The sequence below is a fragment of the Mesitornis unicolor genome, unplaced genomic scaffold (assembly GCF_000695765.1).
Source record: "Mesitornis unicolor isolate BGI_N332 unplaced genomic scaffold, ASM69576v1 scaffold42454, whole genome shotgun sequence".
NCBI lineage: Eukaryota > Metazoa > Chordata > Aves > Mesitornithiformes > Mesitornithidae > Mesitornis > Mesitornis unicolor.
In genome coordinates this window covers 3138-23378 of record NW_010181620.1, presented here as the reverse complement: position 1 = coordinate 23378, position 20241 = coordinate 3138, and the positions used below count along the sequence as shown (strand labels likewise).

General features: G+C 40.9%; 1 protein-coding gene across 1 annotated transcript in view; it reads right to left on the bottom strand.

Annotated features, from left to right (window-relative positions):
• The window catches only part of LOC104539845 (cytochrome b-245 heavy chain), a 20041-nt gene extending 5593 nt beyond the window's left edge, over positions 1-14448 (bottom strand). The window contains exons 1-8 of the mRNA XM_010183472.1: positions 14380-14448; positions 11576-11671; positions 10038-10148; positions 6930-7014; positions 5535-5680; positions 4531-4721; positions 1608-1737; positions 360-452 (exon numbers count right to left, since the gene is read on the bottom strand). Of these exons, the coding sequence (XP_010181774.1) occupies positions 360-452; positions 1608-1737; positions 4531-4721; positions 5535-5680; positions 6930-7014; positions 10038-10148; positions 11576-11671; positions 14380-14424 (897 nt within the window). The 5' untranslated portion in view covers positions 14425-14448. The remainder of the gene's footprint in view (positions 1-359; positions 453-1607; positions 1738-4530; positions 4722-5534; positions 5681-6929; positions 7015-10037; positions 10149-11575; positions 11672-14379) is intronic.
• Between the last annotated feature and the right edge of the window lie 5793 nt (positions 14449-20241).

Genomic DNA, 20241 nt, shown 5'->3' with positions numbered 1-20241 from the left:
TGCTGAAAGATCAGAATTCCTAAATATATAGGTAGTTTTGAATGTAGAGATTTGGTATCTTAAACACTCTGGAATTTCTACACTTTGGAATTTTTCACTCAATAGAAAGAAAATTAATTTCTCTTTCCTAATAATCAGTCCTGTGTCTCAACTAATTTCCTCCTCTCGCTCTCTTTTAGAGACAGGCTACATTTAGACGTTAGAGGTTGGCATTATTCTTGCATGATAGCAGCCAGAACATTCCTGTGAGGCCTTTCACTGATAACTTTGTCTGTCATGTAAGAGCCATTGGCTTTGCTCCACCACTGGGAAAAGTTGGTAATGTTTTGCCCAGTGTTTAGTGTAGCATCAACACATACCTTTGTGATAACAACCTTCTGCTGTGACCTCCAAAACCGCACCAACCTCTCACACAGGTACAAAACCATGGGACCTACTACCCACTTCCATGTCTGTAAGCAGAATAAAATGAGAAGTCAGATGGTGAAGATGGCAACTCAGATTAAATCTAGTCCTAGAAATGCTATGACAAAATGGGAAATTCAAGTAATGTATGTTCTTTATCAACCAGAGTAGGGAACCGTTAAGAAATACGACACCTTCAAAAATACTTCTGGTCAGAAACGGAATTTCTTTCTCTGTTGAGAGTTGCAGCTGACTTTTTAGTTGCTACTAGAGTTACAGCAAGGTATTTTCCTGTGAGTGATTTTGTCTCTGTCTAAAAATTAAGGTAACTGAGTGAAATGTGGAGTAAAGCTCTGAATGTATTATTGACTCGCATCTCTATTACTGTGGGAGAAGATGTGGTTTCTGTTAACAGATCAGAATCACAGAATCACAGAATCACAGAATCGCTCGGTTGGAAAAGACCTCTGAGATCATCACGTCCAACCGTTCCTGTCTACCCCCTAAACCATATCCCGAAGTACCTCGTCTACCCGCTCTTTAAATACATCCAGGGATGGTGACTCCACCACCTCCCTGGGCAGCCTGTTCCAGCCTCTGACAACCCTCTCAGTAAAGAACTTCCTCCTTATCTCTAACCTGAACCTCCCTTGGCACAGCTTGGTGCTGTTTCCCCTTGTTCTATCCTCCATCACCTGGGAGAAAAGACCAGCACCCACCTCTCTACAACCTCCCTGTCCGAAACGTGAACAGTCAGTTTGGTTAGTCAGTAAAAGCTGAAGTTTCAATTAATTCCATTAATTTCAAATAATTTTTTATTAATGAGCATTAGTCCATTAATAATGTGAAACTATTTATTATCTGGATTACAGCACTTTCTAGAAATCCTTACAAGCCAGAGAATACATTTTGGTTAGCAGTTCTCAGATATTATTTGCTCTTTTGCTGTGCCTGTTAATTGTGCTTATTTTACAGCAGGCCAGAAATGGGTTGTCTGTCTCTCTGTAGTCCATTTCTGCATATTCGACACAATCCATTGTGTCGAAATCTATTGCTTTATGAAAGTCTGTATGAAAGATGCCACGGGAGAGGACGGGGGATTACATAGCTGCTTTTCTACACCTACTGCATATGTTATTTGACAAAAAGAGTAAACTGTAAACATTTTAAATTGGATTTACACTCAAGACAACTGTTATTACCATAGGAGGATTCCCTGAAAACTGGGGGATTGGGCAAGCCCCCTTCTTCCCCCAGTGAGTGAAGTTCTTGTAGCAAATCTCTGGATTATGTTCAGCCAGACTCTCAGCTGTCTGCCCTCGTACAATACGCCTGGAAAAAAAGTATATATTAAGACACTGAAATGAAAATGGAGAGATGTGGAGTAGTTGTTCAATTGGTGTGAATGGACACAGATGCTTCTGACGCAAAGGAGCTATGCCAGCTACACGAGCTTGTGTCAGTTGAGGATCTGGCCTCTATATTCTTGCTTGGTTAGGGGTTTTTGTTGTTGCTGGTTTTTGTGTCATTACAGAGAAGCCTGACTGCTCTAGTTCAGCTGTATTTCCAGTGGCAGAGCTAGTGCAGAAAGACAGTTTCAGCTTTGAGGGGGAAAAATACATTCTGATCTTGTTCACTATTTCCTGCCTCTGTCTGGAATCCTGTCAGCCTTAGAGATGTATGAGAGTCCCAAAAACTATGGTAATTACTAGGATGAGGATCCTAGTAGTAGAGAAATTCAGATTAAGATCTGTTAACTTTCCCTGAAATAGGGAATGGCCTGATTCTGATCAGGCTGTTCAGTTTTATGCCAATATGATTTTGTTGACATCTTCTTCCCATGACTTCTCTTTCTGCATTTCTAGCTCAGTTTCGGTGAACTAGACTATGTTCCCGATGTTTAAAAAAAACATGGTGTCTAAGTCATGTGTATGCCTAGCTTTAAACAGCAAATTTATCAGTGGATTATTAGAAAGCCTGCACACAGTCTTGAAAGTTTAAAGATTGCACTGCTCATAAATATTACTAATGAACCTCTTCCTCATTAAAGGCTTGATTAACATCCTGCCTGAAAAATAAAGGGAAGGAATGACTGTCCCAGGAGCATCACGAGTTGCACTTTGCATGAACATCACCAGTTACAGTTTACTTCCCCACAAGTGACAACGGGTTCAGCTGAGCCGTCCTCTGGGATGAGTTACGGGAACAGGAGGAGACCATTTCCTCACCCCATTGCTTAAGGGAAAGTGAGCCTGAGGTTTTTTGCCTTGCCCTATCCTCTGTTCAAGGTTTGACAATGCCCGTATTCTGTACAAGAGAAAGAAAAGACTTATTTTCCCTTACGACTCCGTGTAGATGCTCTTCCAGTACTGTAATTAAGCTTTCAATAGTATAGCCTTCTAATTACTTCTTTTTTGGCTGGAAGTTTAACTTTAGGTTCCAAGGCAGTGTGATCTGAATGTCTGTACTCTCTCCTCTTAACACCTCTATGATGGGAAGTTTGGGACATTTGTCTGCGACACATAGCTCATCCACAAAAACATCTATGACATCTATGCCTCTCTCTAACTTGTTCCTTTGAGACTGTCAAATCATACTTATTCCATAACATCCATCTTGGTACACCTAAAATGCCTTCCTTGAGTGTAAAAAGTCTGTCCAAAATTTTTTAGTGTATTACTATTTTCTCTAAACTCAAAGTGTCATTCTTGCCTTTAAGGCCAAATAAGTGAGGCCATTGATTGCACAGCCAGAAAGCATCCGTCCCTCTATAGATAATAATATTATTGTGTTGATCTCCTTCCAAAGGATAGCTGAACTTCTCTGACAACCATGGTCAACCCCACTGCTGCACAAACTTCTGTCTTTTCAGTTCAGTGGTGGAAGTATTCTGAATATCCAAGTAAATAAAATGTCAACTTTTATGAAATATACGTTCCTCACTGGCCTCCAGAAAAAACAATGCTTGCTTTGTGATAGCATTGTGTAGTAACTATTGGCAAGTCTGGACATTTTGCCAGGAACTGTACAATATTTGCTGCAGGAAACATGGAACTGCTTGTTCTTTTCTTTCAACAGGTTTTGCTCAAACCTACTCCTTCTTGTTTTGGAAGTTGGAATGGACAAATATGCTGGTGGCAATTCTCATCTGCCTTCTATTTTTGTTCTTCCTCTTGCACTCTCATTTCTGTCTTTTTTTCTGGCATTACTGGACTGAGAGGAAGTATTTTTGAATAGTCATTTTTGCTGGGCATTTTTAAAGCACACTTTCTAGTGCACCTAGAATTTCATTTAAAATGGAGAATATTGTATAATTATGACCTATAGAATGTGGCTTGGATACTTTTGCCTTTTTTTTCTTTATGCATCTGTTCTGTGGTTTTACAAAAATGGAACTAAAGTTTATTTTTCTAAGTGCTAAAATTGTGTTTCATAGTGCTAAGATTGTTTAATGAGGCATTTCAGCTATTGCAGAAGAAGAATGAGCCAACAGTGGGAAAAGATGTTTAGCATTTGGAAGTTACAAAAACTTACAGTTGCCTTTATTTGAGCTGCAACAGCTGAAAATCTATTCTGAAATGCTGCTGATATTAAAAGTTCATCCAAGTATGAAAGATAAGTCTGTGTTATTATAGTTTTCATTTAATTAATGAAATCCTAGACTCTGTATGATTCTTGTGCTGAGGTCTTCTTACATGCACACGTGTGATGCAGTTCCTTTTAGGAGAGAAAGTTAAATTAATAACTAAAAACAGGAACCTTGGAAAAGAGCTTTCCAATGAAAATATCAGAAGTTGAGTATCAGTGAGCTTAAGTATGCCAGAGTGTTGTAAAGCGCCGTGCATGCGTATAGCTTGTTGCACGTATCAGTGAGAACCTCTTGGCTCTCAGAGCCTATACTGGCCTGTCATTACTGTCAAAAATAACTGCTTAATGTCTTTGATCAACAAGGTTTTGCTGCAAGATGGCCCAAACCCAGGCTGTACACACCAGAAAGAGGCACTCTGCTCAAATAGTCTTATGTGATCGTCATAGTGACTTAAGCCCCTATACTTACATGTGTAGAAGACTTTACATTAAGATACAGTAGTTATCGTGTATTGCGTAATAACTGCAAATACTCACCCAGCACCATGGATGACGAGGCCAATAAAGAAGATGACAAAGAGGTGGTGGGTGTACCAAAATACTTCAAAATACGACCTTCGGATGGTTTTGGTGGATGACGTGATGATTAGTATGAGAGCCAGTGTGATGATAACACCAGTGAGACCAGCCAAGTACGTGAAAGCCACATATAGGCCCCCCACAGGATTCTGTGAAATAATTGCACACGTTGGTCTAAGGAAGGGGTTGCATCAAAATAGAGCTAGCTGAATCATCAGTCTGTCCCTCTCACCAAATCCTTTACCTTGTTGTAAGTCTTTAAGTCATAATCTGTGAATCCGTGTGTCAACAATGCCAAAATTCCACTCTGTTTTTTTGCACAGCAGATTTACCTTTACTAAAGTAAGTGGAAGTAGAGAGAAAGGGGTTTGCACCAAATCACACACCAGACTTTGTTTCTTACTCTGCCACTGCTTAGCAGTATGGGCTTGGGGAAGGTGAACACTCTTGCACAGCTCTGTTGTGAGGAGGTGGAGTCCTATGTCCATATTTAGGGAGCTAAACAAAAAACTCTCCTTCTCAGTGGCGTGCAGCTGTGGTCTTGTAACTCATACAGAGATTGGATGCTCAGAGCTTCTGAGGAATGGGGAAATTCTTTTTTTTTATTTCTTTTTTTTTTACCCTGGCTTAAGCAGCCCAAGTTCAAAAGTTTTGCCTTGATTTCTGTGTACCTTTCTGTGTGCCAAGTTTACTTCAGTCAAAAGGCTGCTTTACAAGGCATTTGTTTTTACATAATGTTTTAAAACTACTCTTAAATCCTCAGGTGAAAAAGTTTAAAGTAGTACCAAAATTCAGCAACAGTATTACTGACAAATATTGAAGAATGAATTATACAAGGTTTTGCTGCAAGAACGGCCCAAACCCCAATTGTGCACACCAGAAATAGGCACTCTGCTCAAATAGTCTTATATGATCCTCTAAACAAGTGTAATAATAATTCTTCACAGCCTGATGTCACTTACCCCAATAGTTTTTCTATAAAAGTTGATATAGCTTTCATGTGGTTTATCACCCAGGCTAGAAAGCACGGCTGCCAGAGTTCCTTTCTCTTCAACACGGGCTTGCACACTCCACTCTACGTTGAATAAGTGTGCGATGGTGTGAATTGCTAGGAGTAACAGGAAAAAAATAATCAGGGTTAAGCACAGGCTAAGTACTCAGTGGTTTTGGGTAACATTCGAACCTTTGTAACATTTGTCAGCTGCAGTTTAAGACCTTTGCCACTCTCACTCTCTTCATATCAATTTCAGATCACTGATGTGTTTTACTGTTAAAGCTTTTTACCATCTGAAGTTTACACCTTTTTTTGGGTTGGGGGAAGGAAAGAATTAAAGAGAAGTTTCCAGTATGTCTTTGAGTAACAAAGACTTTCAACAATTCAAGTAGTAGTACTGTGGGAAACTGAAGCATGAAATGGCTTAAATTATTTGTCAGGATCATCCAGGATTTCTGTAGCAGAGCCAAGAAGGGAATCTGAATCTCTTTGGTGTCACGTTTGCTAGTGCTGCTTTGTTCTGCTGTATTGCTGATAATTACTAATAATATTCTTGCTGAGCTGGGCATGTCCATAAACCCTGATATAACATCATCATAAACACTACTTCCACTATACATTATTGCAGGCGTAAGCCATACAATGCTTTTCAAAAATTTTCCCCTTTATCACCAGATACTTATTCACCTTCCAAAGAGGTCCTGATGGGTACAGATCTCACAGCCCCAAAAAACCTATCTCTGTTGCAGACCTTCTCTGTGGCCTTATGTTAACTACCTCACCCTGCTCCTTTTCTGTGAAGTGGTGGTGGTGAGATTTAAGCCACAGCTCAGAAAGGGAACCTGCTCAGCTCAAGTAATCTACTGCTAAGAAGGTTGTTCTAGGATATATGATTTGTAAGGTACTTGCATTGAGAAGTGACAAATGCGATAGGAAAAAAAAAAGACAGAAACCCTTAGTTTAGGAAATGTGAGATAAAAAGTGAAAACATTTCAATGGCCTGTCCAAGCTTTTTATACCCTTTTCTTTCGTAATTTCTATTATTTGTTTCAGACATGCCGGCTAAGAAATAAGCCTAAACAAGAATTAAAGCCAGGGTACCTGTTTCTCAGGCATTGCTAAACACCCTGTATTAACCAGTGTCATGAATGGTGCTAAATGTTAAAGAGAAAGGTATCTTTTCTTTTGTTGTATGCCAGTTACAGAATAGTATTTGGAAAATGATTTAAGCCTTGACACACGATGTCTTCTTTAGGTTAATGAAATCTAGTCTCTGCACATATCCTTAAGAAATTGAATCCTACCTGAATATGATGTAAAATGCATAAGAAAGCAATAAATGAAGAAACATCTGAGCACCAACCAGTATGAAGGGCAATCATCCATGCCACCATTTTGTGAAAGGTGAGGTTCCTGTCCAGCTGTCGTCTGATACGAGTAGAGCAGCACTTTAGGCGTGAAGAAAAGAAAATATTTTAAGACTATTTTGATGTCTATGCATATTTATTTAAATGCAAGGACAAAAACAGAGACCCTGAGCACATCAATTTGTAACATTGATGATAACAGTTTAAGATTCCTAAATATAGACAAAAATATCCCCCCCCCATACTTCAGAATACAGTAATGACAGGTTATGTTTTAATATATCCCATTGAAAAAAAGTATGTGATAATGAGAAAAAAGGTTAACATTTACTATTGCAAAAGTATGTATATTATATGTGTTGAAATTAAATTGCACATTATTAGCAGGAGAAATCTCACTCAGCCATGGCAGGGTGACTGTTCTGGTAGAGTCTCAAGTTGCCACCTAGCAGCAGGATGTTTTAGTGGTTTACACTGTAGAAAATAAGACTGTAAAGCTTGGGTATAACTGTCTTGGGGAGCTTCCACCTCAAAAGTGCTAGTCATGTACGGTTGGTAACATGAAGTGATCCCTTCTCTGAAAAGCTGGATGTGCTTGCCTGGCATGCACTTGCAACTTGTTGCTGGAGTTACCCAAAAAGAAACAGAAAGAAAAAACCTCTGCTGATACAAACTGAAGAACTTGGCTGTTAAGTTATTTTCTGTTAAGAATGAGGACAGATTCCTAAGAGGCCCCATCTGAATCGTGCTAGGGTCAATTGGAGTTTTCTATAACTTCAAGTTCCTGTAAAGCTAGCATTTGCTGTCTCCACACAGTAGAAAGCGTAATTATCCTGTATTGTATCTTTATGTTGCTTTTGCTGACTGGCAAAGGGAAAAAACCCTATGCAAACTAACACAAACATTTCCTCAAAAGTACTATGTAGATGTTTCCCACAACAAATTAAGAGAGACCAAAATATTCTCCCAAGTGTTTGCCAGACATAAACTTTGTAGAAGGCAGGGTAAGGTAAAGAGTTTTCCCAGCTGATTGGGGGAAGTTGATCATCCAAGCCATCCAGGAGTGAAACAGAAGAAAGGATGGTGAAACATTAGAACAATTTAATTTCTGATTTGTTCTTAATAGAGATATACCAGGAGTGGACTCAGTCTTCCATACCAGACCATTTCTAAATGTCCTTTACTGCTGTATTCATTGCAAGAAATGAGTATTAACAAATAGATGAGCTGAAAACAGTTCTCTCCTTGAGTTATACTCCAGCTGTGGCATTGATTAAAGGAGAAATTCTAACATGCTGGGACTATCGCAATGACTTTGATAGACTATAAAAACATACAGGAGAAATTTGTCTCTGTAGCATGTATCTTGAGACATAATTTAAAAGACTGTAAAATAAACCATGACATAGTGACAAAGTGCCAACTCTGCTCGGCTGCCTTGATCTTTCTGTTAAAGAAGCAGAGGGGCAAGCAATGGCTAAACACTGGAGCTAAGTTCAGTAGTGAGGCTCTTTAACAACAGCAATGAATACAACAATAAAAGGCATGCAAAGACAATACAGCTGTTCTTTCAATTAATAAGAAATAACTTTGTAGCATATGATTTCTGGGTGGCAGGATGTAAAGTGCAAGAGTTTCCAGCACATTCCCCCTGAACAGTGGGTTTGAACCACTCTCCCTTCACCTTAAACCAAATGGCATTGCTGTTGGAAGGATCACTACCCTTTCAATAAGTTATCTGACATTTAAAAATCCTGATTTTTCTTAAGAGGTCCCCCCAGGTGTTACCTGCAGAGCATAGCTAATTAGAGACAACAGCAGAACAAGCCTACACAGCTGTACCCCTGCGCTAAGGCCGTCACAGTCCTGATGCTACCACTGGCATGGTGGAGAGCCTGAGGAGTCAGCTTTGTGTTTTGGCAGATACCGGTTGATCTTTATTGGGCAAGAAAAGAACAACTTTAACCCTACTATTCTTTTTACTTTTACATACATTAGGGGTATGGCTGGCTGTTTTTGTAGCATCCCAGAATCTGAAGGGGTACAGCACAAGACTGAAAGACTGGCTTGTGGAGTTCCAAATTTATTTTTCTAAGGGTTATACCTTAAACGGGCAATTTAGGAGCTTAATGTGACAGACAGATCTCATTTGTGTGTGACGATCAGCCCCACTGATCGTCAGAGTAGTTGTACTAGAGACATGTACAGCCTGGGTTGTCTCTGATTATTTTCTTATTACGTTGTGTCCCACTCTTACCCCATGAAGGACTCTTGAAACACTGCATCTATTTTATTGTTTCCTCTTTTGCTCCGCTCTTTTAGGCCCTGCGGGCTGTCTCATTTGCATGAAAGAATTTATCCTAGATTTACAGATGAAAATCAGCTCCCGTGAACTGGTGATGGTGACCATGTGCATATTAAGGAGGCTAGAAAGAAAGGAGGAATCATTATATATTTGAAAGGACAGTTTATTGAGGATAATACTGATTTTCCGCTGCACCGTGGCCTGCACTGTCTGCATTGTTTCTACAGTAACAGCCAGAGACCTAGGTTTCAGCAGTGTGACACAGTCAGTACTATCATAGGAAGCCTCTCCAGCTGTCACCTAGAATCACTTGTCTTTTTCTAAGTGCTGGTTCCTCAGTGCTGTAAATAACATTTGCTTTTGGGAGCTATAAGTGTTCAAAAGGCTTGCAAACTATTTAGTCCTGAGATGGAAATGCAACTGGAACAAGAAAGAATGTAATTTATGAACCAACTGAAAGAAAGTCCCATTCTGAAAGTGTATGAAAGACTACAGACTTTAAGAACTGAACATGCAGAGACAGAAGACAGGGGCTACTATCTACCCCTGTAAATGGGTGTTGCAAAAGGGAGGACTCAAAGGAGGTTAATTCAAGGCTAATCCTCTGAATAGATACATGATTGGTGTATAGACCTCAGTCTTGCTCATAGCAAAACTCCAGACTTCTCTCTACTTCTTAAAAGAGGACATCCCCAAAGTACAGTATATTTGGGGAACTTGGACAAAGTTGCTTGGCATATTTGCAAGGCAACTTGGGTTATGATCTTTCATAAATTTTGAAATTCTTTCTTCATCTTACCGCACTTGATCCTCTGAGGAAGGAGAGCAAGTTTCGACATACTGGCAGCAGAATCAGCATGCAATTGAAATTCAGACAAGCTGCAGGGGCCCTTGCCAGAGCCAAAGCACGCTGTAATTGAAAAGATGCCATTATTAAATGAATACCTAAGACGTTATCCAGGACATAGATAGGCACAGGTTTCTTTTATGCATTATATCACAACTTTTCATGAGTGTGAGATCTAGAGTTAAGTAACAATGTTCACATTTCAGAGTAGTCATGCTCTGGCCAAGTCAGAGACATGTATGCAGGCAGGACACATTCCCCCAGATAGATATCTTCTGTTTCCAGTTTTGAAATAACATGGTTGTATGAAAAGCTCCCTGTCATGTCTGACAATCAGTGACCAAGCACAAATGCAAGTCTAAGCCATTAATAGAGTTTTCTGTCCCAAGGCTGTAAAAAAATGTCTCACTGCTTTGTTTTCAGTTGGCTGGGGGGTTATGGTAGACAGAAGGACAGATTATGAGGGAAGTGGTTTTATGTTCTCTCTTGTCAGTAAAGGGACTCGAGGGAAATTTGTTGCCTTGTCTTTTAGGAATACGTTCCCTTAATATTGCTCCTCAGAACTGATTCTGAATTATTTCAGATTTTTGAACAAAGACTGTTTGAAAGGGGGGAATAATAAATCCAAACATATAGAAATGAAGGAAAAGATAATGTTTGATCTGCTTTCATTGATTGGGACCCTTTCAGGTTTCAAATCACAGTTGCTGTCTTGGGGTTACACTGAGCTCTAGTTATCCAATCAGAGGTCACTGTGACTTCAAAGGCAAATGCACCATGATTGCAAAGGACAGCATTTGATCTATAGATCTGAAGCCGTAGGCAGAATGTGATTACATGCTTTGTTGAATTAAACCGTGGCTTTGCAAACCTTTTACAAAGCACCATGTTCTGTAATTTGAAGCTTAGACTGGTTTTTTTTGTCTGTGATCAGGCTTTTAAAATGTGTCAGTAAATGAATTTTCACTGTCAATTGGTCATGACCCACGGTAGCTTTGGAAGCAAGTTTGTAGTAGTACACATAATGCTATGATAACCGGTTGAGTTATATTGAATAGCCCAGGATCCGGGATGACCTGACTACTTGGCGACTATTCACACACTTGATGAATATGTGAATGATGATTGCTGTTCAGCGTTGATGGCTTTGTAAACTATTCATACTATGAAAAATAATTGCATGTGGAAATGATTGCACAATAATTTAATGGCAATATTTTATTCATCTTTTGCTTAGTAAAGCAGCCACAATGCACATCCACTTCAACTACCAGGAGCATAACAGTTACCCAAAAACATCTTTAGAGTGGGATCTCTCTATTTTGCCTACCAGTTTTCTGTTCAGAAACACTGGACATCTGTCTGCATTCAGTTATTTATTTGCACATGAACATGCTGCTCCAGCCATTTGATCCTCTTTCAACCAAATAAATCAGGAAAAAATGCTATGTGCTCTGTCTATGGCAAGATAATATGTGTTTTGTACTTACGCCAAGCAGTTCTCTGGTGTAGAAGAATTTGGGTGGGACATCATATACAAGATAGTACCACCAAAAGAGGAAGACATTTAGTCCCAGCCACACAAGCTGGAAGAGAAATGAATAGGAAACTTTACAGTTCATTGTTTGAGCTCATACATCTGAATTTATGCAGTTCAGATGGTAAAGTAGTTCATTGTGCTCCTATTTGCAGAGAGCTGTACTGCAGGGAATGAAGGTTTCGTCAGGGACAACAGATTTTTTTCTGGTAGAAATGGGCTCCAACATATGCACATGTGAGTACAGGAGCAGCAATAAACCAAAATGCAGCAATGGGTAGCTGAAACTTCTGCATAGCTCAGAGGGTTTAGACATGGTTATATATGGACCACCATATTACAGGTGTTTAGCTAAGTCTGTGAGTCTAGTTGAATTTCCAATTGTGATTAAAGGTTAGGGCCTCTTCCAAATGGCAGTTCCTCAGACATGTTAACCTATGTAAGAGGAAGACTTAGGAGCTGTGCTGAAGGACAAAGAAGCTTGTGATCTACATACAGATAGCCTAAATTGAACACAGGGCCTAATTGATCAGGAGGCTCTGAAGGTCTGAAATCAGCCAGCAGAAAATATGCAACACAAGAATTTTTGTAGTGTTTAGAATACCTAAAGCTGTGCTTCTTCATAGCTGTACTAGAGTATTCTCTCAGACTTGCACATCTCAGAGTGCAGGTTTCTTTAGGGAAAGTGAGGCTATTAGGCCTTCTCAAAGCTATCTAAGGCAGCTACAAGCCCATCCGGCCAAAGAGATCATAGTGAATCTGGGCATTTGCCCTGCTGAAGCAGGTTAACTGATGTCACATCCCATAGTGAAACCAGTTTGTACCAGTGCATCCTCAGTCTAAATAGATTTACTAGGTGGCGCATGAAAACAGAGGAAAGTCTGAGAACTGGGAGAAAACCCAATCTGTGGTTATAAATTAATGATGCTAGAAACCATGACCTTAAAGTCCCTCACCCTTCCTAACCCATATGTTTTGCTAGTTCAGCTGACACTGTAAAAAACTTGGTATTAATTTAGATCTTGAAAATGTCTTACCCTTGTGACATAAATATGGGGAAATGAAGGGATTTCCATCAGGGTAAGGCAATATATAGGAAATCCCCAGATCCTCATTAAAAAACCAAGCTCATTTCAGTATTAAATGCTTTGGATATGTATTTAAATTGAGAGTGTGGCATTCCCATGTATGGTAGCCTGACAGCACGCCCAGAAGACCATGATCCTTGATGGTCTATGACAGTTCTTCTTGGTGTTGACCCGTATGGAACATGGACCCTTTGAAAAACACTGTGACACCCTCTGGCAGCTTGAGTTGGGTTGCAGAGTTAGAAATCATCCATGCTCTTTAGCTCGGGCCAGTGAAGGCAGCACTGGCTGGGGTTTAGGCCACCATATTTCTGCTTTGTTGGGATAAATCAAAAGACATTGTGGCTGTCCTGTTTCCATCAAGCACTGGACAACCCTGTAGGTAGTCAGCGTGCAGTAAAGCTACAGAGGACGATACAGAACCCTTTGGGAAGGCTTCCAGGGAACTGTTCTTTTAGCTGGTTTCTTTATCTGTGATTTTCTTCATTTCCTTCCCTATTAGGTGACCTTGTTATAGCTTTGAGACTCTAAAATCAAATTCCTTATTTGAACCAAGTAAGAGCCTCTTAATTCTTTTAATATTTCAGTTCTGGTGGGAAAAAATATGCCAGAATTCATCTCTAGGCAGTTTCAACTTCCTCAAGTCACTGAAGGTGACAGCAAACACAGTTACTCCTCTTCAAAGCACTGAAGTGCCAGGGTTATGTTCCTAAACTAAAGCTACACATCTACAATGAAAAGGGAATATGTAAGTATTGATTCACATAGCAGCAGAAATACCTTTTTGAATAAAAATGTTCACATTTCAGCCATCATAGGTATATAAGTTCTATGTCTTCTTTTTATTCCTCTCAATATTTGCATCTACTAACCACACTTGGCAACAATACCTTAACTGGTATTACATGTGCCAAATGGTATATACATATACCATAATACTTACACATATACAATACATACTACATTTGGTTTCTTACATATAAATAGAATTATATACCTGCAGCAATTGTATCACACTGTGAAGTGAAAAAAAAAGAAAGCACTGAAATATTGACTTCTGTCTAAATTTTCTCCAAGGAGGACTGCCCTGCTTTACTCTTTAGCACTTTTAAATGCAATTGGAATTTTCAGTATTTTTAAATCTTGCTCAGAATGAATTTAACTTACATTCACAGCCACTCTATGCAAGCTGTATACAAACTCAATTCAAATATTACTTGTCTTAATGAAGTATTCATGAATCTCTGCTCTAAATTCTGGAATCTGATGCTAACACAGATTTTGTATCATCAAGACACTGGGCTTTCAATTACACCCACTTTTGTTTACAAAAGTGCAAGAAAGGCTGTCTGTTGTAATTGCTTTCTCTGTTGAAGCTCACATAGTTATGTGAGATGTGATGTTATTTGTTTCTCTTAAGTCTTAAATATTTCTAACAAAGCAAATGAAAGTTAACATACAATCATTTCTCACTTGATAGTGAAGCCTACAGCTATCAGGATACCAGACAGAGCTCCTTAAAATTATTCTCTTGAAGAGTTTCACTGCACTTGCTGCCTGAGTTTCAGCATAATCAGATGCATCAGTCACTGACACAGTGAGATCTGCATAGTACAACTTTCTGTAGCACTTTTTACTAGACACAAATCACAATAAAAATTGTACTTACGACGACGAAGATGGACAGTCCTTCATTCTCCACCCAGTTACCCATGGTTGCCTGAGACGAGTGTGCACAACGGCCCTGCTCTTTCTGGGACAGCGTCTATGTCTTCTCTCATAAGGAAGTGAGAGCAGAAGCTTGCAGCAACCTGTTTCCTTTCTCATTCATTTAGGAAATAAGTTAACCATTGAGCCATGTCCACAGTTCAGTTTCAAACATGTTTTTACCATCTTTACATACAACTTTTCATAACTCAAATACATATAAACTGTTGAAATAGACTGTTTTTTCCTTGTGATTCAGGAGATAAGATAAATAACTGTTCAGGTTTTCTGCTGGAAAATGTATTGCCACTTCATATAACTTTCAGTGCTGAAATGTAATACAGAATGCACAGAAAAGTTATCTCCTCCCAGCCTTGTCTGTTTTTATCACCACAGGTCTGAGTTGCCGCTCCTGCTGACCCTCTTTGATAAATAATCACTATAATTACTTCTCTTCCAGTAATTCAATGTTCACAGAAGCTTTCAGATGTAATCTAACACTGCTGTTGTTTGGTACATGCAAGCCTTGCTACTTCCTCTCTGCTCGGGCCAAAACTGAGGACATGTGTCACTAGATAGGCTATTTTTCATATTTTGCACTCTCACAGAGTCCCCAGCCCCAGGAACCATGTCACTGTATAAGAAAAAAACTAAAGCAAGTAGTTTGTTTTTATCATTATAAAGAAAAATATGGGAAATTACCTGAATGTATTTTAGAGCTTACAAGCCAGAGGATATTTATCCCAAGTGTATTTGTTAAAAAAAAAATAAATTAAGGGAGCTTGATGGTATCTGGATGTTTTGCCTCTGTGTTATCACAATTCCCAAACCTGCAATAAAGAGTGCAGAATGGTAGTTTGGAGAAAGCTTTGGGATTAAGAGGGACCATCCTTCAGCAAGATCCGGGTCCTATGGAGGAGCAAGGCATCCAGACATGCCTCCTGCCAGCTTGTTCTCCTTTGTATTTCCCCCAGCTGTGCCACAGGAATACAGATCTCCTCCCAAAGTGACAAGCTCTCCAGAGCAAATAGGGGTTTGATCTGCAGCTGAAAGCAAGACGTCGAAAAGCTAATGAAGGAAAGAGCTGGAGAAGTGGGATAAAACCTGTGTGACTCACAGCCGCCAGAGAAGAGACTCAGCACAGTTTGTCTTAAACAAGCTTTCTTTCTAAGGCCCAATTCTGGCAGTGATGAGACATTTGATCACAATGTAAAAACGAGAATGAGGGATCTGGGGTAAACACCTGTGTTCTGGCTAGCAGCTCTCTTCATGCCTCTGCTCCCGACATATAACTGCCTTCATTAAATTTCTCCTGAAATATGGCCTCCATAAGGTGACATAACTGGGACTTGAACAAAGATCCATTGCAGAAACAAACACATACATTTCTACATGTTTTCTAAACCAAAGAGACAAACACAGCTATCTGAATGATACAGGTGACTTCTGCATTATTATTCCTTCCTGAGACATATAGAAGTAATGCCTCAAATGTAGCCCAGGGATGAACAGCAGCCCTTCACCTCCTTGTATAGGCAGGACTGGCAGTGTTGTAAGCATCTTTTACCACAAAAGTCTCCCAAACTTCTGTAGCTGAAAACCAAAATGAAGTCTTCAAAACCTATTAAATAGGATTTGCAGTGACCTCATTTGACAGGCTTTGCAATGGGCCAGGCTCTATCACGGTATCGGTTGCTTTGATGGCTGTCCCACATGGATGTCATGTTCAGCCCCCCATATTTTTGATTATAGAAGTAGCCTTTGGGAGCTAAACAGCTGGAGTGGCTGGGAAAGGGAAGGAGGAGGGCAGTTCTGGTTTGTGGGTGTCCATTCTTGCTGTGAAGACTAGCTCATTCTCCCTGCTCAGAAATGCCAGTGCTCTCACTTCCATTTCCTTCCCCTTAGCTCAGGCTACTTAAGTTACTTATGACTTTTCTGGGTTGAGCAAGTGCAGGCATCCAGGAGGATGCAGGAGTTTTGACAGCCCTGCCTTGCCTGGAAGCTCCTTGGGCACCAGAGACACTGAAACACAGATTTCTTGGCTCAGGATATTTCTGGCAGGCGACAAACCCAGCAGGGGCTGATCTTAGATCAGTCACAACAGTTGCAAAGTCTGATGTCCTCTTAACAGCCTGAATACAGGCCACAATTCAGAATAAATTTCAGCTGCTCCCAGCCTAGCTGATCTCACTGCCTGGACTCAAAAGATAGGGTAAAGGTGCTGGACCCTTCCACAGCTAGTGTGTGCTGCTGCTCCCTGATGTTTGTGAGTTTTCCTATTAATTTCAGAAGTGATGAGACACCACACAGCAAACTTTGCCTGGTTGCTGCAAGTGGCAGGTGTAAGTAGAATTGGTAGCAAAACCACCCACGTGTCACTGTGATTTAATTCTGGTGCTTGCACCCTCGGAATGAGTGAAACATCTTTGCAATAACATTACAAAGATTTTCATGTTTTGTACTTTGGTCTAATTTGAAAAATACATCCTGTTCAAGAAAATGCAACATTGGCAGCTATGTATTAGTTACATAGGAGTGTGCAAAACTGGAGTATGGAAAAAATTAAACACTATCTTGTTCTGTTTCTAAAATTTATTTCAAGTTAGCTGATTACACACAGCATTTTTCATCCTTCTTTGCACTGAAAAGTTCAGTGAACAGTGATCGTTTTGCAGCATGACAGTTTTGCAAAAGTATTCTGGTCTCAGAATTCTTCATTTCCTTGCAGTAACTTTAACCCCTTGCTTAGGAATTTAGTTTCTCTCCTGCTCTGTGCAATAGTATTCTCTGTATTCCTGCACAAATTTGATGCCAGAGAGTTGCAATAGGCATACGTGCTTCACATCTCCCTCCTAAAAGGAACAATTTTGCATGTATAAACCCCCAGGGAGTGATATGAAAAGCAGAGGGAAAAAGACCCAGCTTCTGCATTGCTGAGGATGCTTGTTGAGCTGAGCTGCTTCCCATGTAGCAGGAGGAAAGCCAAGGAGAGACCTCGATCAGCCTCTTTTATTTTATAGGCCAAAGTCTTCAATTTGAATGCTGTGCAATCCTTGTTTACCAGCCTTCCCTTGATTCTACACCAAAAAGGAAGAAGCAGACAAGAGACTTGTCAGGCTGTCTATCCTGAAGGGACTGCCTGAAGGCAGCCTGCAGCTGTCACTTGCCTTCACTCAAGGGAATGACATAGTTTGAAACTTCTGCTCTTTCTGTTTTGTTTACAAAATAAATGATCCCATGCTGAGATGACAGCAGAAAAGCAGATAATGTGAGTCAGGAAACAAATGTCAGGGAGACTCCAGTGAGGGCTGGCAGATCCTTCTGTGTCTTTCTTTGCTTTACACTATAACCCATGGTGTAGTTCACTGCTCTGGTACTTCCTCACACTGCCTTTTGCAATGATCATGAAAGACCCACGTGCTGTATTCAAAATATCCATGTATGATCCAGATGCTATTTGCCATATCAGTCTTGGCTTGAAGTCAAACAGCACTATGAAAACAAGCCAGAATGGCTGTGCACTGCTGTGTTACTGGAAGGAAAAGCCACAACCAGCAATGTACCCTAACTACAGATAGGAATTTTATTACATTAAGTTGGCAGTAGTTTCCAGGTAGATCTGGAGTAAATTTAGGATAGCATAACCTCACATGTGTAAAGGCAGAGGCCAAATAACCTGGCTTCTTGTGGGACTGAGGGATCGAGACCCCAACTGGCAGCCTTTTGGCAGGTTACTGGGCTTTATGATGTGCTGGTCTGGCTCTGGGACTGGAACACAACTGCCATCTCTTTGCTTCTCTCTGTGTAGCCAGACTTCTCTTCCCATGGCTCCAAATCCACTACCTTTATGCAGGCCTGTGATAGCCCAGGGGGTAACTCTTCTCTGCCAGGAGCGAGGGTCTTCACCAGGAGCTGTTCCACTCAAGGAAACATCTGGAAAGATGTCAGGGGAAAGGCAATTTACTTCTATCACCGTCCATTGCCTAGAGGATTTTGAACCCAGACCTAACAGACCCAAATCTCCCTGGACGAGCTGCAGCTGGGGGAGGCCTGTGACCGAGCAGCCGGTGGCCGCCCGGAGGGTGACATTTCCGCGGCAGCGCGGCTCAGCAGTGACACCCTCTGGGCAGCACCGGGAGCCGGCACCCCACATCGCTCCTGGGATACATACAGCTCGGCTGAGGGTGCTGGGGGAGATGTGCCCATTCTGTCCCAGACCTTCCAAGCATATGCACCTGCCCTCATGTCCCCTTTTCTATGGCATCCCTGTTCAAGATCGCTTTCCTACTTGCCCTCTTCCCTGTGATCCTTCTTTCAGTGCTGGGATGTGAAATCCCATTTCTAATTAGCAGCTCACTGTCACATCTCCGGAGATCAGTCAGCCCTCCTCCATCCTTCCAAATAGGACCCACTGTATCCCTCCTGACACACCTTTACATCACCACTTCCACAATTAGACATAAGTGAGGTGCCCCACAACCTGCTATAGCCATGCTTTGGTCACTCATGACCAAGAGTGTGTGGTGCAAAGAGGAGTCCATTTAAACACGCATGAGAGGAGAGGTTTGCTCAGATGGTGTCAGTGGGCTGGGCCAGCACTGGGGAGTGAGATCCATGTGGGTCTATACATATTGCCCTTTGCAATCAGTCCTTGGACTGATTCTGGCGGTGAATCTCCCATGCTTTTATTTGGGGAGACTTTGTTGTTCTGCTCCCCAAGGGATCCTGGTGTAGCCTGCAGGGAGGTGGGCAGCAGTAAGGGACAAGGCAGGTTTTCCTTAGGTGTCTGCTGAGGCACATTTTAATCCATTAGGCTACATGCAGTGCTTCTAAAGAGACTGGGGAGTCTGTGATATTTTTTTTGTGTAAAAGATCTGTAAAAGCTGAGGAAAAAACAAGCCCACTGCCAGTAAATGTAAGTTTACATTTTGCGTTAAATGTTAATTTACCATTCAGGGATCAGCACTTCCACAGGGCAGTATTGTAGGTGATAGTATTTCAGAAACAAGAATTAAAGTCACTAGTGTGAAACTTAGGTAAAATAACCGCATAGTGTTTTTATTCCCTGACCACCATGGTCTACAATCTCCAGACAACAGATTTTCTTCACTTTAAACCAAAAATGCCACTTCCTCACTATTTCCCTCAGGATCCTCCCACTCACATGGCCCACTGCTGACTTTTGCAGCTATGTGCTCCCAGATGGATCTGAAAAATCTAGCAGACTTGACTCATCACAAGCATTCTGGTGTGAAAAAGAGACAAGATGCCTTGCATTTCCCTATTGCTCTACATCTATCACCTGTCCCTCCTCTTTGACTTCAAGAAACAGTTTTTGAAAATTAGTTTTTTTACTGCAGTTGCACAGTGGCTGGAGTTGGATCCGTGACTTGACTGCTTGCATGCTGTGATATTATACAGGGAGGCAGCCTGGGAGCTGCCCAGCTACACAGGTCTGTATTACGTTACACTGCTGCAGTTCATCTTACAAAATACAAATGAGTGCTGTGATAGATTTTTGTTGGTTTTTCTCTCTTGCAGTCCTCAGCATGGGGGTTAGAGTGTGACCTAGTTCAGTTAGCAGATGCCTATCCACGACCAGACACCTGGCAGATACAGCCTGTGGCTCAGTCCTGCCTGTACCGAGGATTTATAGTTCTCTACTGCCAGTAGAGGAAACACTGAGGAATGATGTCATGTTTAATGCACATGTCTAAGTAAGATAACATGACACGGTGAACTATGGCACAGGCTTTTGCTTAAATCTTTTGCTGAATTATTCTTCAGCTAGATTACTAAAATGTGGTTAATCACTGTGCCAAGA